The sequence below is a fragment of the Diprion similis genome, chromosome 8 (assembly GCF_021155765.1).
Source record: "Diprion similis isolate iyDipSimi1 chromosome 8, iyDipSimi1.1, whole genome shotgun sequence".
Taxonomy (NCBI): Eukaryota; Metazoa; Arthropoda; class Insecta; order Hymenoptera; family Diprionidae; genus Diprion; species Diprion similis.
Window position 1 is genome coordinate 20972115 of NC_060112.1, and position 15401 is coordinate 20987515.

Here is a 15401-nt window from a genome sequence, read left to right on the forward strand (position 1 = left end):
CCGGAGAGTGTTTTGAATAGAACAATGTTTCATGTTTTCGTATACTGAACCCGATGCAAGCGATATTCGATTCCTTAATTCTAGGATTTTAGACAATTTTTCCTGGCTCAAGTCGACCAAATATTCAAACAAATTAAAAATTTATAAGTATTACGAATAGAATTCATTCACCGTGTATAAAGATCGAAACACCATTTACAAACCGGAAACGGCGAGATCATCTTAACAATTTCCGTGCACCACGTGTTTGCCAGATACATGCGGATCTTAATTCGTGTCGAGTCGTTTGTCTGGAATTCGGGGAAATAATTTTATCGCATGCAAATGTGCCGGAGAAAAGAAGTTACAAAGAAGAATTCATAGAAGCTATAATTTTGCAAAAAAAAAAAAAAAACAATTGCTCAATTAATTTATGATTAACGAGTGACTCGCCGGTAATAATTCGATAACCAGATACAACTTCAGATTAGTGGAAATATCTGCGTACCGCGAGTTTGAAATTTGCGAAAAACAAGTTATCTGACATTGTAAAAATAACATCGAAACAAAACGAGTGATTTAGAGGCCGAATTTAGGCGGAGAATGTCTCCGACGTGATACATGCAGAGTAGGTAGGTATATATATATATATATATATATATATATATATAAGTATAATAAGCGGTTGGGACAGACACGAGGCGATACAGATATATAGGGTGTACGTATGCATATATGAAGTTCTTGTTGACCGTAGGCAGTGAAATGTTAAGATCGTCGAGGGTGTGTAAACGTGTAGCCACGACAGGTCTATAAAAAGATTTTTAACATTTCGTCGCCTAGGTGTAGAAAGATTCGAGAGGAGCTTTTCATCGCGGTGAGAAATGCCGCGGGTTAGGATCCCTCGATTTCTTACACACATACGTATCCTGAAAGGATACGCGACCAAGAGTTTGAGGTGAAAAAAGCAAAGTAAGAATAGAATCAAAGAAATCGGGAAAATAAAGGAAAGACGGACAAGGATTTCCGGACATGACGTGGGCGAGTCCTTTTCAAGTCCGGCGTGTTTCGGCTTCGCTTGAAGTCTTGCAAGGATTCCGCCATCAGGATTTCGGCGTTTGCAAAATTGATATCCTTCCGCAAGGGCTCGGGATCACACTTTAAAACGTTGCATTTTCTTTTCCTCCGACTTCCTGTTCTCTACCTGCACCTATATAAGTCGTTGTCATTATTATTATTATTATTATCATTCTTTTTCCGGTCCCTAAATCAGGAGAAGCTTTTTTTTCTTTTCAACCTACCCTCCTTTCGAAGGAGAGCAAATAAAAAAAAAAAGAACGAAAAACAAAATAAATAAAAATTTCTACCCCTGAGAATCTGATCGTGAAATTTATTCGAGTTCTCAACTTTTACAATTCTTCTCTTCTCGCAAACTCCCATCGATACCGGCACCCGGATATTTTCTACTGGTGGTGAACTCGATTTAGTGGAATATCATTCCTCTAGGCTAAAATTCAACGGCCGAATCATCACGCGGTTGTGGTTGTTCGTTTTTTTCTTTTTTCGTTGGTTTTCTTTTAGTCGAATTACGAGCCCCAAAAGCGCCCGATATTAGCCGACCATATTGCACGAGTACGGAATTCGCGTGGAAAATCGAAATTTGTTGACCCAAAAAATAATTTATAATCCCTCATCAACCCGATTGGTGGCGTACCGCTGTGTCGTTATCCCCGTAGCCCAACAGTTGACGAACCAAACGAGCTGGCTGGAGTGAAATCCGAGTAATCAATTCACCCGGCTGTATTACCCTATCGAATGCTCGTTCTCGTCCAGCGATAAGCCATTAGAAATTAATTCCCATTCATTTATTGGCTGTAACGTTGAAGCTTCGGTATTATTTCGTCTACCCTACCGATTTTATCTTCTTAATCCTATTTTTCTTATCTCGCCTTTTCATCCCCTTCAATTCACCCTGACACTCGTGCATATATTCGTTCGACTCTATGAGTGGGTTATCCCGAGTAATGTTTCAAATACGAATCAGCAGCTATATTTTGAGGGTGTAATTAATCACGCGATCCTCTGGAGACCGGAACAGACTCTCGATTTCTACCCTCCTCGACGTCCGACGCCTCCTGCATTAGCGGCAAGGGCAGCATCCCCATCGTCGAACGGCGGCTAATCAATCTTCTTATTTCTCGACGCGCTTATGAAAGACGTGGTTTATGAAAAGGCGGTGCTTCACTGGCTCGTGGAAACAAGGTTTGAAATCTGAGCAGGCGTAGAGAAAAGACGATTGTTCGGCCCTGAGTATCCTCGCATCAAAGCCAAATTGGAAAGTCTAAGGAGTGTGAATAAGGAGCTTCGCAAGCTCCCGGCAGCCATTGGAACATCCTTGCGACATTGTGATCGCAGTGTGTGTATAGATCCATGTCGATCAAAGCTTAATTCGCATAAAGCGCCTCTAACTTCCAGACGCGTCAACGGCTTACGAACAAAAGTTTACGAAAAAAGTTAAAGAGGATCGAAGTTGTCAATGACCATTGGAAGATCACCTTTTCATTGTGTAGATTATCCTCTCTGCATTTGTGTTTGCGAGAAGAGGGATTGGAAAATTGAATTGGTCACAGCGCATCGAGAGGAATAATCCTCTTTGGTGAGGATGAGTGAAGTCGAGACAAGCTTGAAACTCGGGTTTTTTTTCTCCCCATAAAACCAAAACAACCTCTTTTCCTAGATTTTCAAAAGCACTTTGCGGTCATTCTTATACTGATCGATCGTCTTTGCAAAACAAGGAGAAGCTAAACCTTGACAGTGAACAGTACTTTTCCAACATCCCGAAACTGCGTTCCAATGTCGACAATCTAGGTTCCGGAGTTGCCGGCTTCTGCCGGAAGTTGAGACGGAAGAGGCTCGGCTGGAACGGGAACGGAGGAAATGACGTCAGGAGTCGTTTCCCAGTTCTGCAAAGCCAAAGGGTTTGGCTTTGCCCGAGGCACACCTTCCCCCCCAGGAAAGAGAGTTTTTCTCAGAAATCCACGATGGGTCGATGGATTTTTGGTTCATCCTTCGCAGCTTCACTTCCTCACGTAAAGACGAATCTATAACGTCTCGTCCACAAGGTTGTCACCAAATTTTTTGAATAACAAATAAATATTACTCCATGATTATCTCCGACGTAGATCATCATTCAATCCAATAATCATGGTCACAAAATCCAAGTCAATCTTCGCGGCTTGGATCGGCTTCACGTACGATCCAGAAGCTTTCTAATTCGTGTTTTTCTTCAGGTAAGATGCAGGTGTTACATAAATTGGAAAATATTGTAACGTCAGCCGCGAGTTTTCAGTCTCGATCTGCGAATGTAGCTCATCTTGATTCTCAGAATTGATTTTCGCTTAACTTATCTCCCGGCAAGCATCCCCCGAGAAAGTTCTCACTTAGGACCGAATCTCTCCCATCCGCGGATAGATAAGGTTCTCCTTGGTTGCTTCATCGATAGATAAAGTCGCGCAGCGTCTTGGTGGTGCAATTTGATGCTTCACCAGGCATCCAGCAGCTCGGTGTTGATGTTTTCGCTGAGTCGATTCTATCCCCGAATCGTGCCAAAGACGTTTTCCTCTATCTTCGGAGAATCTTCAGGCTGTGTTGCAAATTTGGAAAAAGATCCGACGCGTTGTGCGAATCCTTTTAGCCATAATCATAAACCAAATGTCCATTTTTCCTCCAAGACAAGTGTTGCTAGCTTTGAAAATTGGAAACTTATACGTCGTTCTTGCCAGATTTTTTTCACATTTTAAAATAACTTCTGAAGAGTTGAATTTACTGATCACTTTCTCTCTGTCTCTCTCTCTCTCTCTCCGAAAGTGAAGCATGATTTTGGTATGGAAATTCGCGGACTCGGTTTGATCCTGCTCGAGTCATAATCATCCCTCTGAGCGGTGGATTACATAGAATCCTTTTTGGAGATGTTCTTCGTTACACGTTCAAATCATCGTATCTCGTTAGGATCGGCCCGCCAAATTCACGTACAATAGAAGCAGAAGCTTCCTTTCGGATTACCTTACCTTTTTCCCAAAGCACAAAAGAGAGATGTTGCGGCTGAGGCGGCTGGCGGTCCGTTATTACACCGGGATCAGAAACCCGATCGCGGTTCTCGTGATTTCCGTGGGTTGTATTTATTATTTGAGCAGCGTGTATAGCGGTGGAAAAACTCCGGGCGAATCTACGAGCAAAGTCTTCTTAGATGGAAAAGAACTAACGCAAACAATAATAATGATGAATAAACGAAGCCCCGGGATAATCATGCTCTGCGTGAACCTGCGAAGGGATTTAGGGGTTGTTTTGATTATGGCCATCCCTCCTGGTTATGGGCTGATCTTAATTTTCACGGGTGGATCGTAAACACAGAGTTGATTTCATCAACTTCTCTTGTTTTTGGTGTTTTTACTTGTAATTTTATATTTTATTTCTTTATTTTATCGTTTTTACTTCATTATTAAGTTCTTTATTTTTTCTTTTCTCTCCGTAAAGTCCGTTTACGAATTCACCAAATCCAATTTCCTTAGCTTTTTTACCGCATGATTTTTCCGACGAAACGGAAGTATGGAAAATACGTAATATATTATACTTAATGTTTGAAATATGATACTCGTATAACGGGAAAAAGGATGATACTTCAAGTGTCTAAACTAAATAAGTTTACCATCCACCAGGTATAACGAATGAACGAGTTATCGCTCTTGCAATGCCGTCGAAACGACCGTCGCGCTATTCTTTTGATCTCAGATCTCATCGCTGCGTTCGCAAGGTTTCCCAGGTATGTATAACGGAAAGAGATATATATATATATATATATATTACAACTTCCATCGTTTCGATGCTCGGATCTAATGTCCCGTTATGTTCATCGTGAATATTCAGTTTTGTTTCGTATAATAACCGAAAAAGATACGCAGATGCATGGAGAACTTTGAAGATAATAATACTGAGCAAGAGAAATTCGTTACAAAACTTGGCACGGAAGTGGAAAAGTTTGAAATGGAAATTGAAAAAGTATCGTTTCAAACCCAGGGGTATATAAAATCCGCGATCGATATAAGAAGAGAATTTCGGGTCAGGAAAGGTGCGTTGAAGCGGTCGAAGAAAACGGGATGAAAATGGGTGAAAAAATTGTGGAAATAAATGAAAGACCCGCGCGTGGAAGCTTTCGACCTACGCCGAAAATCCTGCAGATCCTCGAGAACCGGAGTGAGGTCGAGACTCGAGGTCATAAAAGCCGAGAGTCTCGCGGCTCGCGGTGAACGTTAACGAGTGTCCAATGGGAATGAATGGGAAGTTTCAAGGAGAGCCGAATGCCGGACGCGTACGAAACGAGAATAACCTTCCGCCAACAGAGAAAGGTCCGAGACAAAGTCCTCGGACGATTTTCCGGCTGATTGATCGACTTTCCGAGCAGCATGTTCTTCGGCAGCGACTTCCCTGTTTTATTTATACTACACCCCGGTCTCAATTTGCACCGTGCGAAGTTCAGGGTTGAATCGATACCGAGTCTCGACCCGCCCGCCGCTCCTCTGACTTCCTCTTCTTCCTGTCGCCCAGCCAGGAGATAAGCGCCAGGTGTTCCGGGAATTCCAGGACACCTCACGGCAATCCGAGGTCCGTATGCCAACCCCTTTGAACCGATTTTGAGAAGCCTGATTGATTTTAGGGAGGGGGGGGGGGGGTCAGATGCTGCCGATCAGATCTTGCTTCGCCTTGAACTCCAAAATGTTCCAAACTCCAACTCCAACTCCAAATGTATTTCCGTTGAATGAACGCGCGTCATAGTTTCAAAGGTCTTATTTGACGTCAGCTTCTATAGGCGTCATGCTGTGCTGACGACGAAGCTTGCAAGCTGCTCGTTGGCTTATTTATCGCATGTACGTGGTCCCCTGTGAACTCTGACCTCGCAAAATCCCTACCGGTGAACTCTGCATCGAGTATCACATGGCTCAATATTGTTCGTTTTCAATTGCAGGTTGAACAAGGGTTGAAACTGTACAGAGCCCACAAACAACAGGCTGCTGTACGGAAGTGGAGCGGCGCTCTTAAGAACATTCGACAACGCGACGACAAGTTCACTCTACTAGGATATTTGTATCAGGCCTACATGGACTGGGGTAAATACAGGTAATAATTCATGCTTCGATTAATACGCGACTGAGGGTGAGAGGGAAAAAGTTCGGTGCCATAAATTTCGCGTCAATTTTAAAAACACCCTCAAAGCTACTCGGTCCAGTTGATCATGGTGGTTTTACTGTAAAAAAAAAAAAAAAAAAAAAACAAAGAATCGTTTACACGCCAGCTATTTCAAAAACGGTTATCATTTTATCTCGCGTGTCGGAATTTCTCGAGTCCGGAATCAATCTGTTCTCATATTGCCCGGTAACGGATGATCAAAGGATGAACTAACGAGTCGTTCGTACGAGCAACGAACGAATGAGATTATGGGTTCGATATTAGAATTTGGAAATTGTGTATATTTTCAGCCTCCCCTGAAACGTGCGTTGAGTGCTGTGCTCATCCGGTAAAATGGAGGCACAACGAACAGCTAAACAACCCCTCATTGTAGATCGAATTTTGAATACGTTATAACGCCGATTTACCTCTACACTTCGCTGCTCGTAATTACGAACGCTCATTACGAGCATTTGGGACAACGTTGCGAGCTCGTAACGACAGTCAAATTATCACCGTGTTGAAAACGACCCGCAATTAGTTCCATTCATTTTTTCTCGCTATCCAGTTCGAGGAAAAAAAGTAGCTACTTAACTGGTTTTTCATCCCTACGCGATTTTGTGGAAGACTTAAAAACGGCAGAGCGAAAGAGGATTAAAGATTTTTCTCTCTTTACTTTCGCAAGAATTTCACACGTTAGACTTTTACCGCAACTAATTTTTGCGATACTGACGCAAAAATTATTTTTAGCCCATGACGTAAGTTCGTGACTTCAGACTTAATTCGCTCAATCGCGGAGTTGAATTAGGAACGGATTTGCCTATGTGTCTGTGTATTTATGTACGTCATTTGCGCACGACGTGTAATCAGGCCCAACTCAGCGTGAACTTGAAGTTTACTTCTGCGTGCAAATGTTTCCTTTGAAGCATACCACTGGAGAAGGTCAGGGTGGTGAAATCTGCAGTAACACGAAGTTTAATTATATTCACATACTAATCTTCCCTTCGATATCGCGTTACTAAGCGTGACTGGTAAAAATTAAAAAAATCCAGGTTTTCAATAACGCGTTTCACTCGCTGACCGCCATTCGCAAACTTTTTATCACCGATATAACTCCCAAGAGTCGTTTGAAAGAGTCATTACCATTTGTCGCAGCTTGTCCACCGTAGTCAGCACGGTCACATCTGTAATGTACAAGCTCCTAGAATCCATACAACGCATGACGCATGACGCAGTATAACGCAATTTCCCCACATGATCGTAGATTTTATTAACCTCGGTTGATACCCATATTAAAGAGAGTCCTTTGAATAGCTCAAAATTATACGGTCATGCAGATTTACAATATCGGTGAAGTATTTGGACATCAAAAACTTGTTTTGTGTTTCGGCAGAAGTTTGAATATCCTATAATACGTATGAATATTCAGATATCCGGAGAAAAATCTATTCAAAATAATCCTCAAGGATTCTAATTAGCTCAACAGTCACTTCTTTTTCAAATGCACCCTCACAAGGTACATTGATTCGAATCTAATGCACCGCTCCGGTCTTTGATCGTTGAAAAAGCGTCCCACGATTAATCAGCCTGATGGTTTCACTCTCGTCGAGAGTTTCTGATAGGTACTTGAGCTCCATGAAAGGTAGGAAAAGAATGTTTTCACTGGCTGCTCTGCGTTATATGGATTCCAGAGTCGGAGGCGTGCATTCAGACTCTCTTAATTTCGATTCAAATGATTACCCGTATTTCCAAAAGGTTTTAAAAACGCTGTTAAACAACGGATCCCGAGGGTGATTCGAGACTCCGTATTACAATACGCGTCACCACCAGACTGAGTTACATTAAAAATAAAAAAAATGTGTAAAAAATGGCGGCTCAATCGAGTTCTGCAGGAGTCGAGTACGCTCGGTGCATTGGCCTCTGCCGAGTCGAGTCGAGAGAGTCGAGCGAAGCGTATCCAAGAGGAGTTAAACATTTCAATTACCCCGAGTGAAGAGCAGGTCCATTGTTTCCACGGAGGGTGTGTATGTATAAGGTTACACCTACACGTTATAGATCGGGAAGTTGCGACCTCCACCCATCGCCGAACTCCATTAGCACGAAATACGCGAACCGGGATTCGCGCGCTCTGCATCGACCACCAGGTTCGGATCCTTTCAATATCGCGCCGAGATTTTCATCTCCTCGGCATTTATTCACAGTCAATTTGTTCGCGGAAAACGACCCTTGTACAACCCTCGTCACACGCCCATCCGTTTCTCGTTTTTCTCTCTTTCTCTCTCTCTATCTCTCTTTTCTCTTTCTTTTACCCGCGATGTTGACCAGAATTTCACTCAATGCCCAGACACTATTCTTCACCTTGTGAAGAATTTCACCGGTCCAACGACGCGTTCACCGGATGATTGTGCGATGATGGAACAAACCAGAATTCCTTGACCATCCTGTGGTTATCCGGGTTGCAGAGCTTTGGGACACGATGTCGATTGCACCCCTTATATGTCCCAGTGAGAAATACCGTGTATCTACTCATGGCTATGTTTTGGGCTATGGCTATGCCTTATGGAGACCACACACATGTCGTCGAATACGTGCAACGCGATGGACGTTTCTGCCGGTTCGCGATACAAGAACCGAAACATTCCGAGCATTCGAAGATTTGCAATATGGTATATACCTCATGGTCATACGTCTCAATCGGCCAGGAACGCGCCCCTTTGGTACCTGATGTACGACTTTCAGGATAAATTCATCCCGATTCACCCCACCGTACACCCTCGATATCCCGATCATTTTTCATTACATGATAGCCTCTTAGGTGTGTTGAATTATTACACCAAGTACGATGCCTCAATTTTATTCTGGAATTTGGGAGAAGATTCTTCCCACGCTGTGCACCGTTATTACACCTATACGTATACTGTATATCTTCCACTCAGCTCGTTTTTCGCAAACTCGCGAAACTTGAATTTCCTTATTAAAGTGCCTCGACCGTGAATCACCTTCTCATAATTCATTGTTCAATGGGTATACACAGTCGATTTCCCCGCTGGGGTTATTATTTCGCAATGACAGAGCGCATAGCTTAATTATTGTTCAATATTTCAAAATCTGTAAGGAAGCTGCATGGTTTCAACTCAACCTTGTAACTCTTATTAATATATCTATTGCAAAACTGGAAATTGAAATTTCGGAAATATTTTTCAACACTATTAGAAGCTTTCAAAATTTTAACCCCGTAACAAACTGACTAACAATAAATGACTTTATTGCACCAAACTACCAATAATGAGCGATCTGAAATGGATCTTGGGATGCTTGAACCTCGCTTTACAAATTGAATAAATTCGTATTTCCCGGCATTTTGTTTATAGTGCAGGTGCACCCTGCTGCGCTTGCATGACTGATCGAATGTAGCAATTTTGAAAAGCTGAAAGCAGCGTTGGGTAACGTAAGAATACGGTCCAAGGTAAAGAGGCTGTCTCAAGATGTATATATATATATATATACGTATGAAGGTAAGTAAGTGAGGGGAGGAAAAATATGTCTTTCTTATATGGACGGCGCAAAGTCTGCTAGTTGAAATATGTACCCATCTTCTCAATATGTGCTCGAATGTACCTAAAGTAAGCTACAAGGATATTCCCACATTTGTACATGATACCTTATACATGTAGCAACGTTATTTCCACCGTAAATCTGTAGGTATCACGGAGGATGTAGTGAAATCCCCTCACCTGATGCAACATTTTTAAAGCCAATTCGAATTTATATATTCCTACAATATCTGTTGCATATATGTACGTATGTATATGCGTATATATATGTATCAGAATTTGTGACGTTCGTTTATAGGTACAGGAATAAAAATTCGAATCGACCATTCAGTCGAGCCTTTCCAGGATATCTCAGTCTCCTTTTATTCTGTTTTTTTTTTTTAACCCTTTTTCAGCGACATTGGATTGTTCTTCTACTCTAAATTCCTCAGGTAAAAATACTGGGCCGTTTACAAATTCCAATTCCTTGCCCTGTCACGCCTGATAAGGAATAAAAGATCGTCGGGACGAGGCTGTACAATTATTGTAAAAGAGTGCCGGAATGAAATCGCAAAGCAATAAGAAATGCAAAGTTACAGCCGAAAATAACAATAAGGATCTAATTCATTGGGCCACTTCCTCCACTCACATATTTCCCACGCGTTCATTTCATTGATCGGAATAACTGATTATATGATTTCTGTCTAGCAATTACTGTTCTTGATTATTAATTCGGAAGAACAAAACGCACGATTCACTTATTTAATACTCAAACTTTTCTAGTATTATGCTAGGAACAAGCGATGTGATTGACGTTGGGGTTAATGCGGTTAGGCACACGGCACGACTTCGAACAACCGTCGAAAGTCCTGTGAATAATTTAATCTGAGGACAGTAATAGGGTTGTTGATTCGATGGCGATCACTCGGGGACTGCGTGTTCACTCGCTGGATTGTTTGCCGGAAGTTAGTCAAACCAGCTCCTCAAACCCTGAGCAAGACAAAGAGATGACTTCATTAAAACAATCACCATCAAGTCCACTCCGCTGGCTCCTGAAATTATTTTTACTCCAGTAAGTACAGTTGACTACGAGTTGGGCTACCCAGCTACCGTTTGGAAAATAGTTTTTTCTCAGAAGAAATATAAGCTCATTGGAGTTGACCTCTCTCACTATGAACAAATGGGACCAGGAAGCACGACGGGTGAAAACGACCCCTGGAATGAATCGGAGTGCTTTCAGCCTTGAAAACGATGGATTTTAAAGTAGCAGGACACAAATGGATGTCGCTGGTTTATGGGAAACATCGGAATATATCGCGGGGTAACGTTATGGGGGAAGTTTAGCGATAAGAAGACCTGCAGCCCCGAGTCGTTTAGGGTCAAGTTACAAATACAAAGGGTGGACCGATTTATGAGAGTTTATAAAAAAATGGCGTATATGGTCGTCGGTGTATAGAGTGCGTCCCAAGAGAGGTGGTTGCCGGAGGTGGGTAAAACCATGAGGAGCCTTCGGCTGTGCTTCGAGTTCTTCTTGTTCCCAACGGTAAAAGACAAAGCTCGACTGGTACTTGACCACTTGGCTGCGGGACTGCGACGGAAGGTTTTCAGAATAGCTGCCAGCTAGTTTTAGACGAGGACCCTCCTCTTCGAGCCGAGGGCAGGAGGGAAAAGCGTTGCGGACTTAAACAAAGAGATTGTTGCTCGGAGATAGCGTTTATTAGACTTGGTGCACAACGCGCACAACCCGACTCTCCGACACCTCGAGGGTTGTGCCTCGGCCACATCATGCCACTGCCATGCTGCGCAGCCTTTCATCTCGGTTTGTTGAGTATAATTGCTTGGTTCGCCGCAGAGGGTGGATCAGACCAGCCTTTAATGTTGCACGGTTAGTCCGGTTGTTACAACTCGAAATTTCGAGCGGCCTTGACTATCCAGGAACCAAATTACGAACCGCGTATAAATCGAAGACCAGATGAGACGAGGTCCATTTTTTTTTTTTTTTCGTTGAGGCTCCAATCCAATCGAGCTCAAATTACCGGAGCAATCAATTTCCCGGAGCTAGCTGGTACACACTCGTAACATATATCGCCCGGCGTGGCTAAGTTCAAGATACCACCGAATTACTTTTTTTTTTTTATTATTCATTTTATTCCCCTTCTCTTCCAGATCTTTGGCAAACATTCGGATTCGATCTCGGTTCGGTCAATATTTCACCGCGAATCGAAGGAATCAAATTCTTATCTCGTACAACCGATCGGATTAACTTTCGCGGATGTAATAGAGAACGACCTCTATAATCGCACCCCGGAATCGTTGCGATTGATTGAACCGGATGTGGTTACGCAACGGAGCTCGGATCGCGTTTCAGGCGTGTAAATACGTCCTTTGAAAGTGGATTGAACGAGCGGAAGTATTGAAATTTTGCATCCAAGTTCTCGATTGCTACACACAACGGCATTCGCCACGTGCTGCTAGCTAACAGCTGTGGCTGCTGCTTGGTGTAATCAAACTTGTTACAACTATCAAGAACATTGCTCCACAACTGCCGTTCTCTCAACTAATAACGTTTCCTTTGGATTTACGATCGGCTTGGGTTATATTATACCTTGTACCCCATAACCGTCCGGTGCCAATTACCTCTCGTTGGAAATTATTGCGGGGTGTATATACTCGCGAGTAATAATGGATGCCGAGTTTTGATGAGAATCTCTTCACTTAATTTAATGAGTTCGATCCAATTCTGTTTAGGTTTAACCCTCCGAACACTTGTCCTTTATCTCTTTTGTCTGTAAACCAAGTGTTCTAGGCTTTCAAGAAATGGGAAAAAATTCAAGGTTTCTTATCAAAGTGTCAACTACATTATCCAAATGTTGGCAGACTCGAGAGTTTGAAAGTATATTTTTCACAAAAATTGATATTCAAAAAACGAGTGTGCCTTAAAAGATCCAGTGTTGACACGAAGTATAACAATATTCAAAAAATAAATATTTAATGATATTAAACTGGAGAAAAAGCAGTCCCCCTGAGTTGTCTTGAAAATGAGTATCTTAGTCTCTAAAAGCAAGGATGAAACATTATCCACCACGAATTCCTCAAGTTTCTCTTATAAATCATTTTGCTTTGACGTATAATCCGCGCGCTGCTAAATATAATCCTCTTCGCGGGTCCCCGGATGAGTTTTATCTCCTTCTGCGGTCTTGTCCGAGTTTAAAAGTCAGGGGGCAAAAAGCTACGGATATTCTTCACGTTTTTTACTTAACCCGTGTGCGTGACACCTGGTCTCGATTTAATGGGACACTGTCTCGAATATATCGGATGTATAATAGGCGAGGTCGTCATGTCGCGGCGATGAGCGATGATAACGTACAGCCAGCGTATCGTGATCGGCTAAAATCACGCCGCGTGACAAGGGCAGGAATTTGACCAACCACCCTCGTGTACGCTTACCTTTTGTGCGAACGTTACACCCCTGTATCTGAAAATCAAGTTGTGCGGTAACGGTATCATCCTCGCGCTCGTGATCCGCAAGCGGTTTTTGCTACCCTCGGGAAAAATTCGTCATTTATCATCCTGCTGCTGACATAACGTTTTTTGCCATTTTTCTGCACGCTTCATCGCGCCTATACATATACTGTGGTTTTGTACAATATCTAACATTGATTGTTATACACATATGCGAAATATATGGGTTCGAGTTCTTGATTTGTCGAAATATCGACCCATTTTTTTGACTCGGCGCTGATTTATGCGTACGAATACGAGGGCCTGAGGATTTCGACTTTCAATTAACTGAAATTTGTCTAAAATTTTGGCAGGATCATAACTTCGATTACAAATTTTTGAATTCTTTTGATAGTTGCCTTCGATTCGATGGAGTATACAAGTAAAATTATCTAATCTCTTTTTTTCCTTTCTTCTTACCAGTGTCCCCTAAGCGAAATAAGAAACTTGCGAAAGCGGGACTTTTGTACAGTATAATTTCTCGATTCACTCAGTTAATTAACTTTATCTCGAGTCACGACGAACGGTTCATTTTTTGCCGCTTGCCTAGCTTTCGATCTTCCCTTACATACTTGCCTCCAAGGACGACGCATCGCAAAGTTAATGGCTAGTCAGTTTTTGCGGTTTTAATGGCAATTTTAAGTTTCAAATTTACTTCGTACTGCCTCGAGGTTGACGCATTACGGTTCAGATCGTCGTCACGGGGACGAGTCTAAGCAACTGTAAGGTACATACATACAAGCCTTGCAATTTTTTTGCAAGCTCTGGATTTATGCTGCTTATCCACAGTCGTGGAAGCGGGAAAGCAGAAGCAGGAAAATCCCGCAGTTACATTTATTTCAAGACAGATAAGGTGCAAAAAAGCTTCCAGCTACGCTACCCTCGTTATCTCATGAAATATTTTGGCATTCATCTCTTGATAAAGCAGTGAACGAGCGGAAGAAATCGATGAATAAAGCTCTGATGTCCGATATGACGATAAATGGGGCTGCAGTCTCTCCCCCCCCCCTCTCTCTCTCTCTCTCTCTCTCTCTCTCTCTCGGTATTTCGGGACGGGTGGACGAGTGACGCGAGGTAGTGATGTTGTTCCAGCGAGGAAATAGCAGAAGAGGGTGTGAGAACTCCACTTAACCTATTGATCCTTTGAGAGGCAGCCATTGGTCGAAGAGGGGTAATGGAAGGGGTAAACAGCCCGTTCCCGTACCCTGCGTCGAGTCCCCCCCTCCGAATTATTCCATGCAACGGAACATTTCACCCCAAAGGCAGAACCAAGGGTGAGAAAAACGGTGGCACATAATATCTGATTTCTGTTATAACTTCTTGGAACCACCGAAAACGTACCTCGTCAATTTTCGCCGTTAGTTCGAGGGTACCTTGAGCAATAAATGATTCAGAGTTGGAGAATAAATCGGAGGGACTTAGGGATCGAGTTCCTTTCAGTTTTCGGAAAGCACTTGATTCCGGATTTCTCGTGTTGCTGCTGGCGTTAGGTATTTATATGATTGCTCTGTACTTCGTCGGAGGAATTTTCTCTCCTTCTCTTTCTCGTTCTCCCTCGCACCGCAAATCAGTTCATGGTGGTTACAGGGTGCAATAACGTGTACTGATTTACTCTAGAAAGGGGAGATTTGTAGAGAATTATTCGAAGGCTGGCACCGGTTCAAATTTAAAGTATGCCAAAAATATTTGCATAGCCAGAAACTCCCCCTCGTTCCTTATACATTCTCCTAAGTCTAATTCCCTGGAGTTTAAGCTCCTGGTTTACTCGATGAAACATCGCTGCATACACATGAATGCACACCAAACTCTCCCGATTCATTTTATCCTCCAACCTTGGACTTCAAAGGCTAGTAGCACTCACAGGATCACAATTTTTTTCTGTTTCAGAGAGAGTATCGACTTCGCTCACAAACAGTTATGCATTTCTGAAGAACTTGACTCGCCCAACATGAGGGCTGAAGCCTATCTCAATCTAGCCAGAGCTCACGAAAGGTTGGGAGCATTGGACAGAGCTCTCGCCTACGCAAGACACAGGTTCGCATTTCTGAAACTGCGCTGAGAAATCAATTCTATCATTATTTTTTCTTTTCATTACACCTCCTGTAAGTCTGCTCGAATAGCCGATGTGATTTGAACGTGATAAATCGAGTGCCAACAGATTTGGAAACG

At 42.7% G+C, this 15401-nt stretch overlaps 1 protein-coding gene across 1 annotated transcript in view; it reads left to right on the forward strand.

Moving 5' to 3' along the window:
- LOC124409439 (43 kDa receptor-associated protein of the synapse homolog) overlaps positions 1-15401 on the forward strand; it is a 39447-nt gene that overhangs the window by 20477 nt on the left and 3569 nt on the right. The window contains exons 3-4 of the mRNA XM_046887042.1: positions 5999-6150; positions 15120-15266. Coding sequence (XP_046742998.1) covers positions 5999-6150; positions 15120-15266 — 299 coding nt within the window. The remainder of the gene's footprint in view (positions 1-5998; positions 6151-15119; positions 15267-15401) is intronic.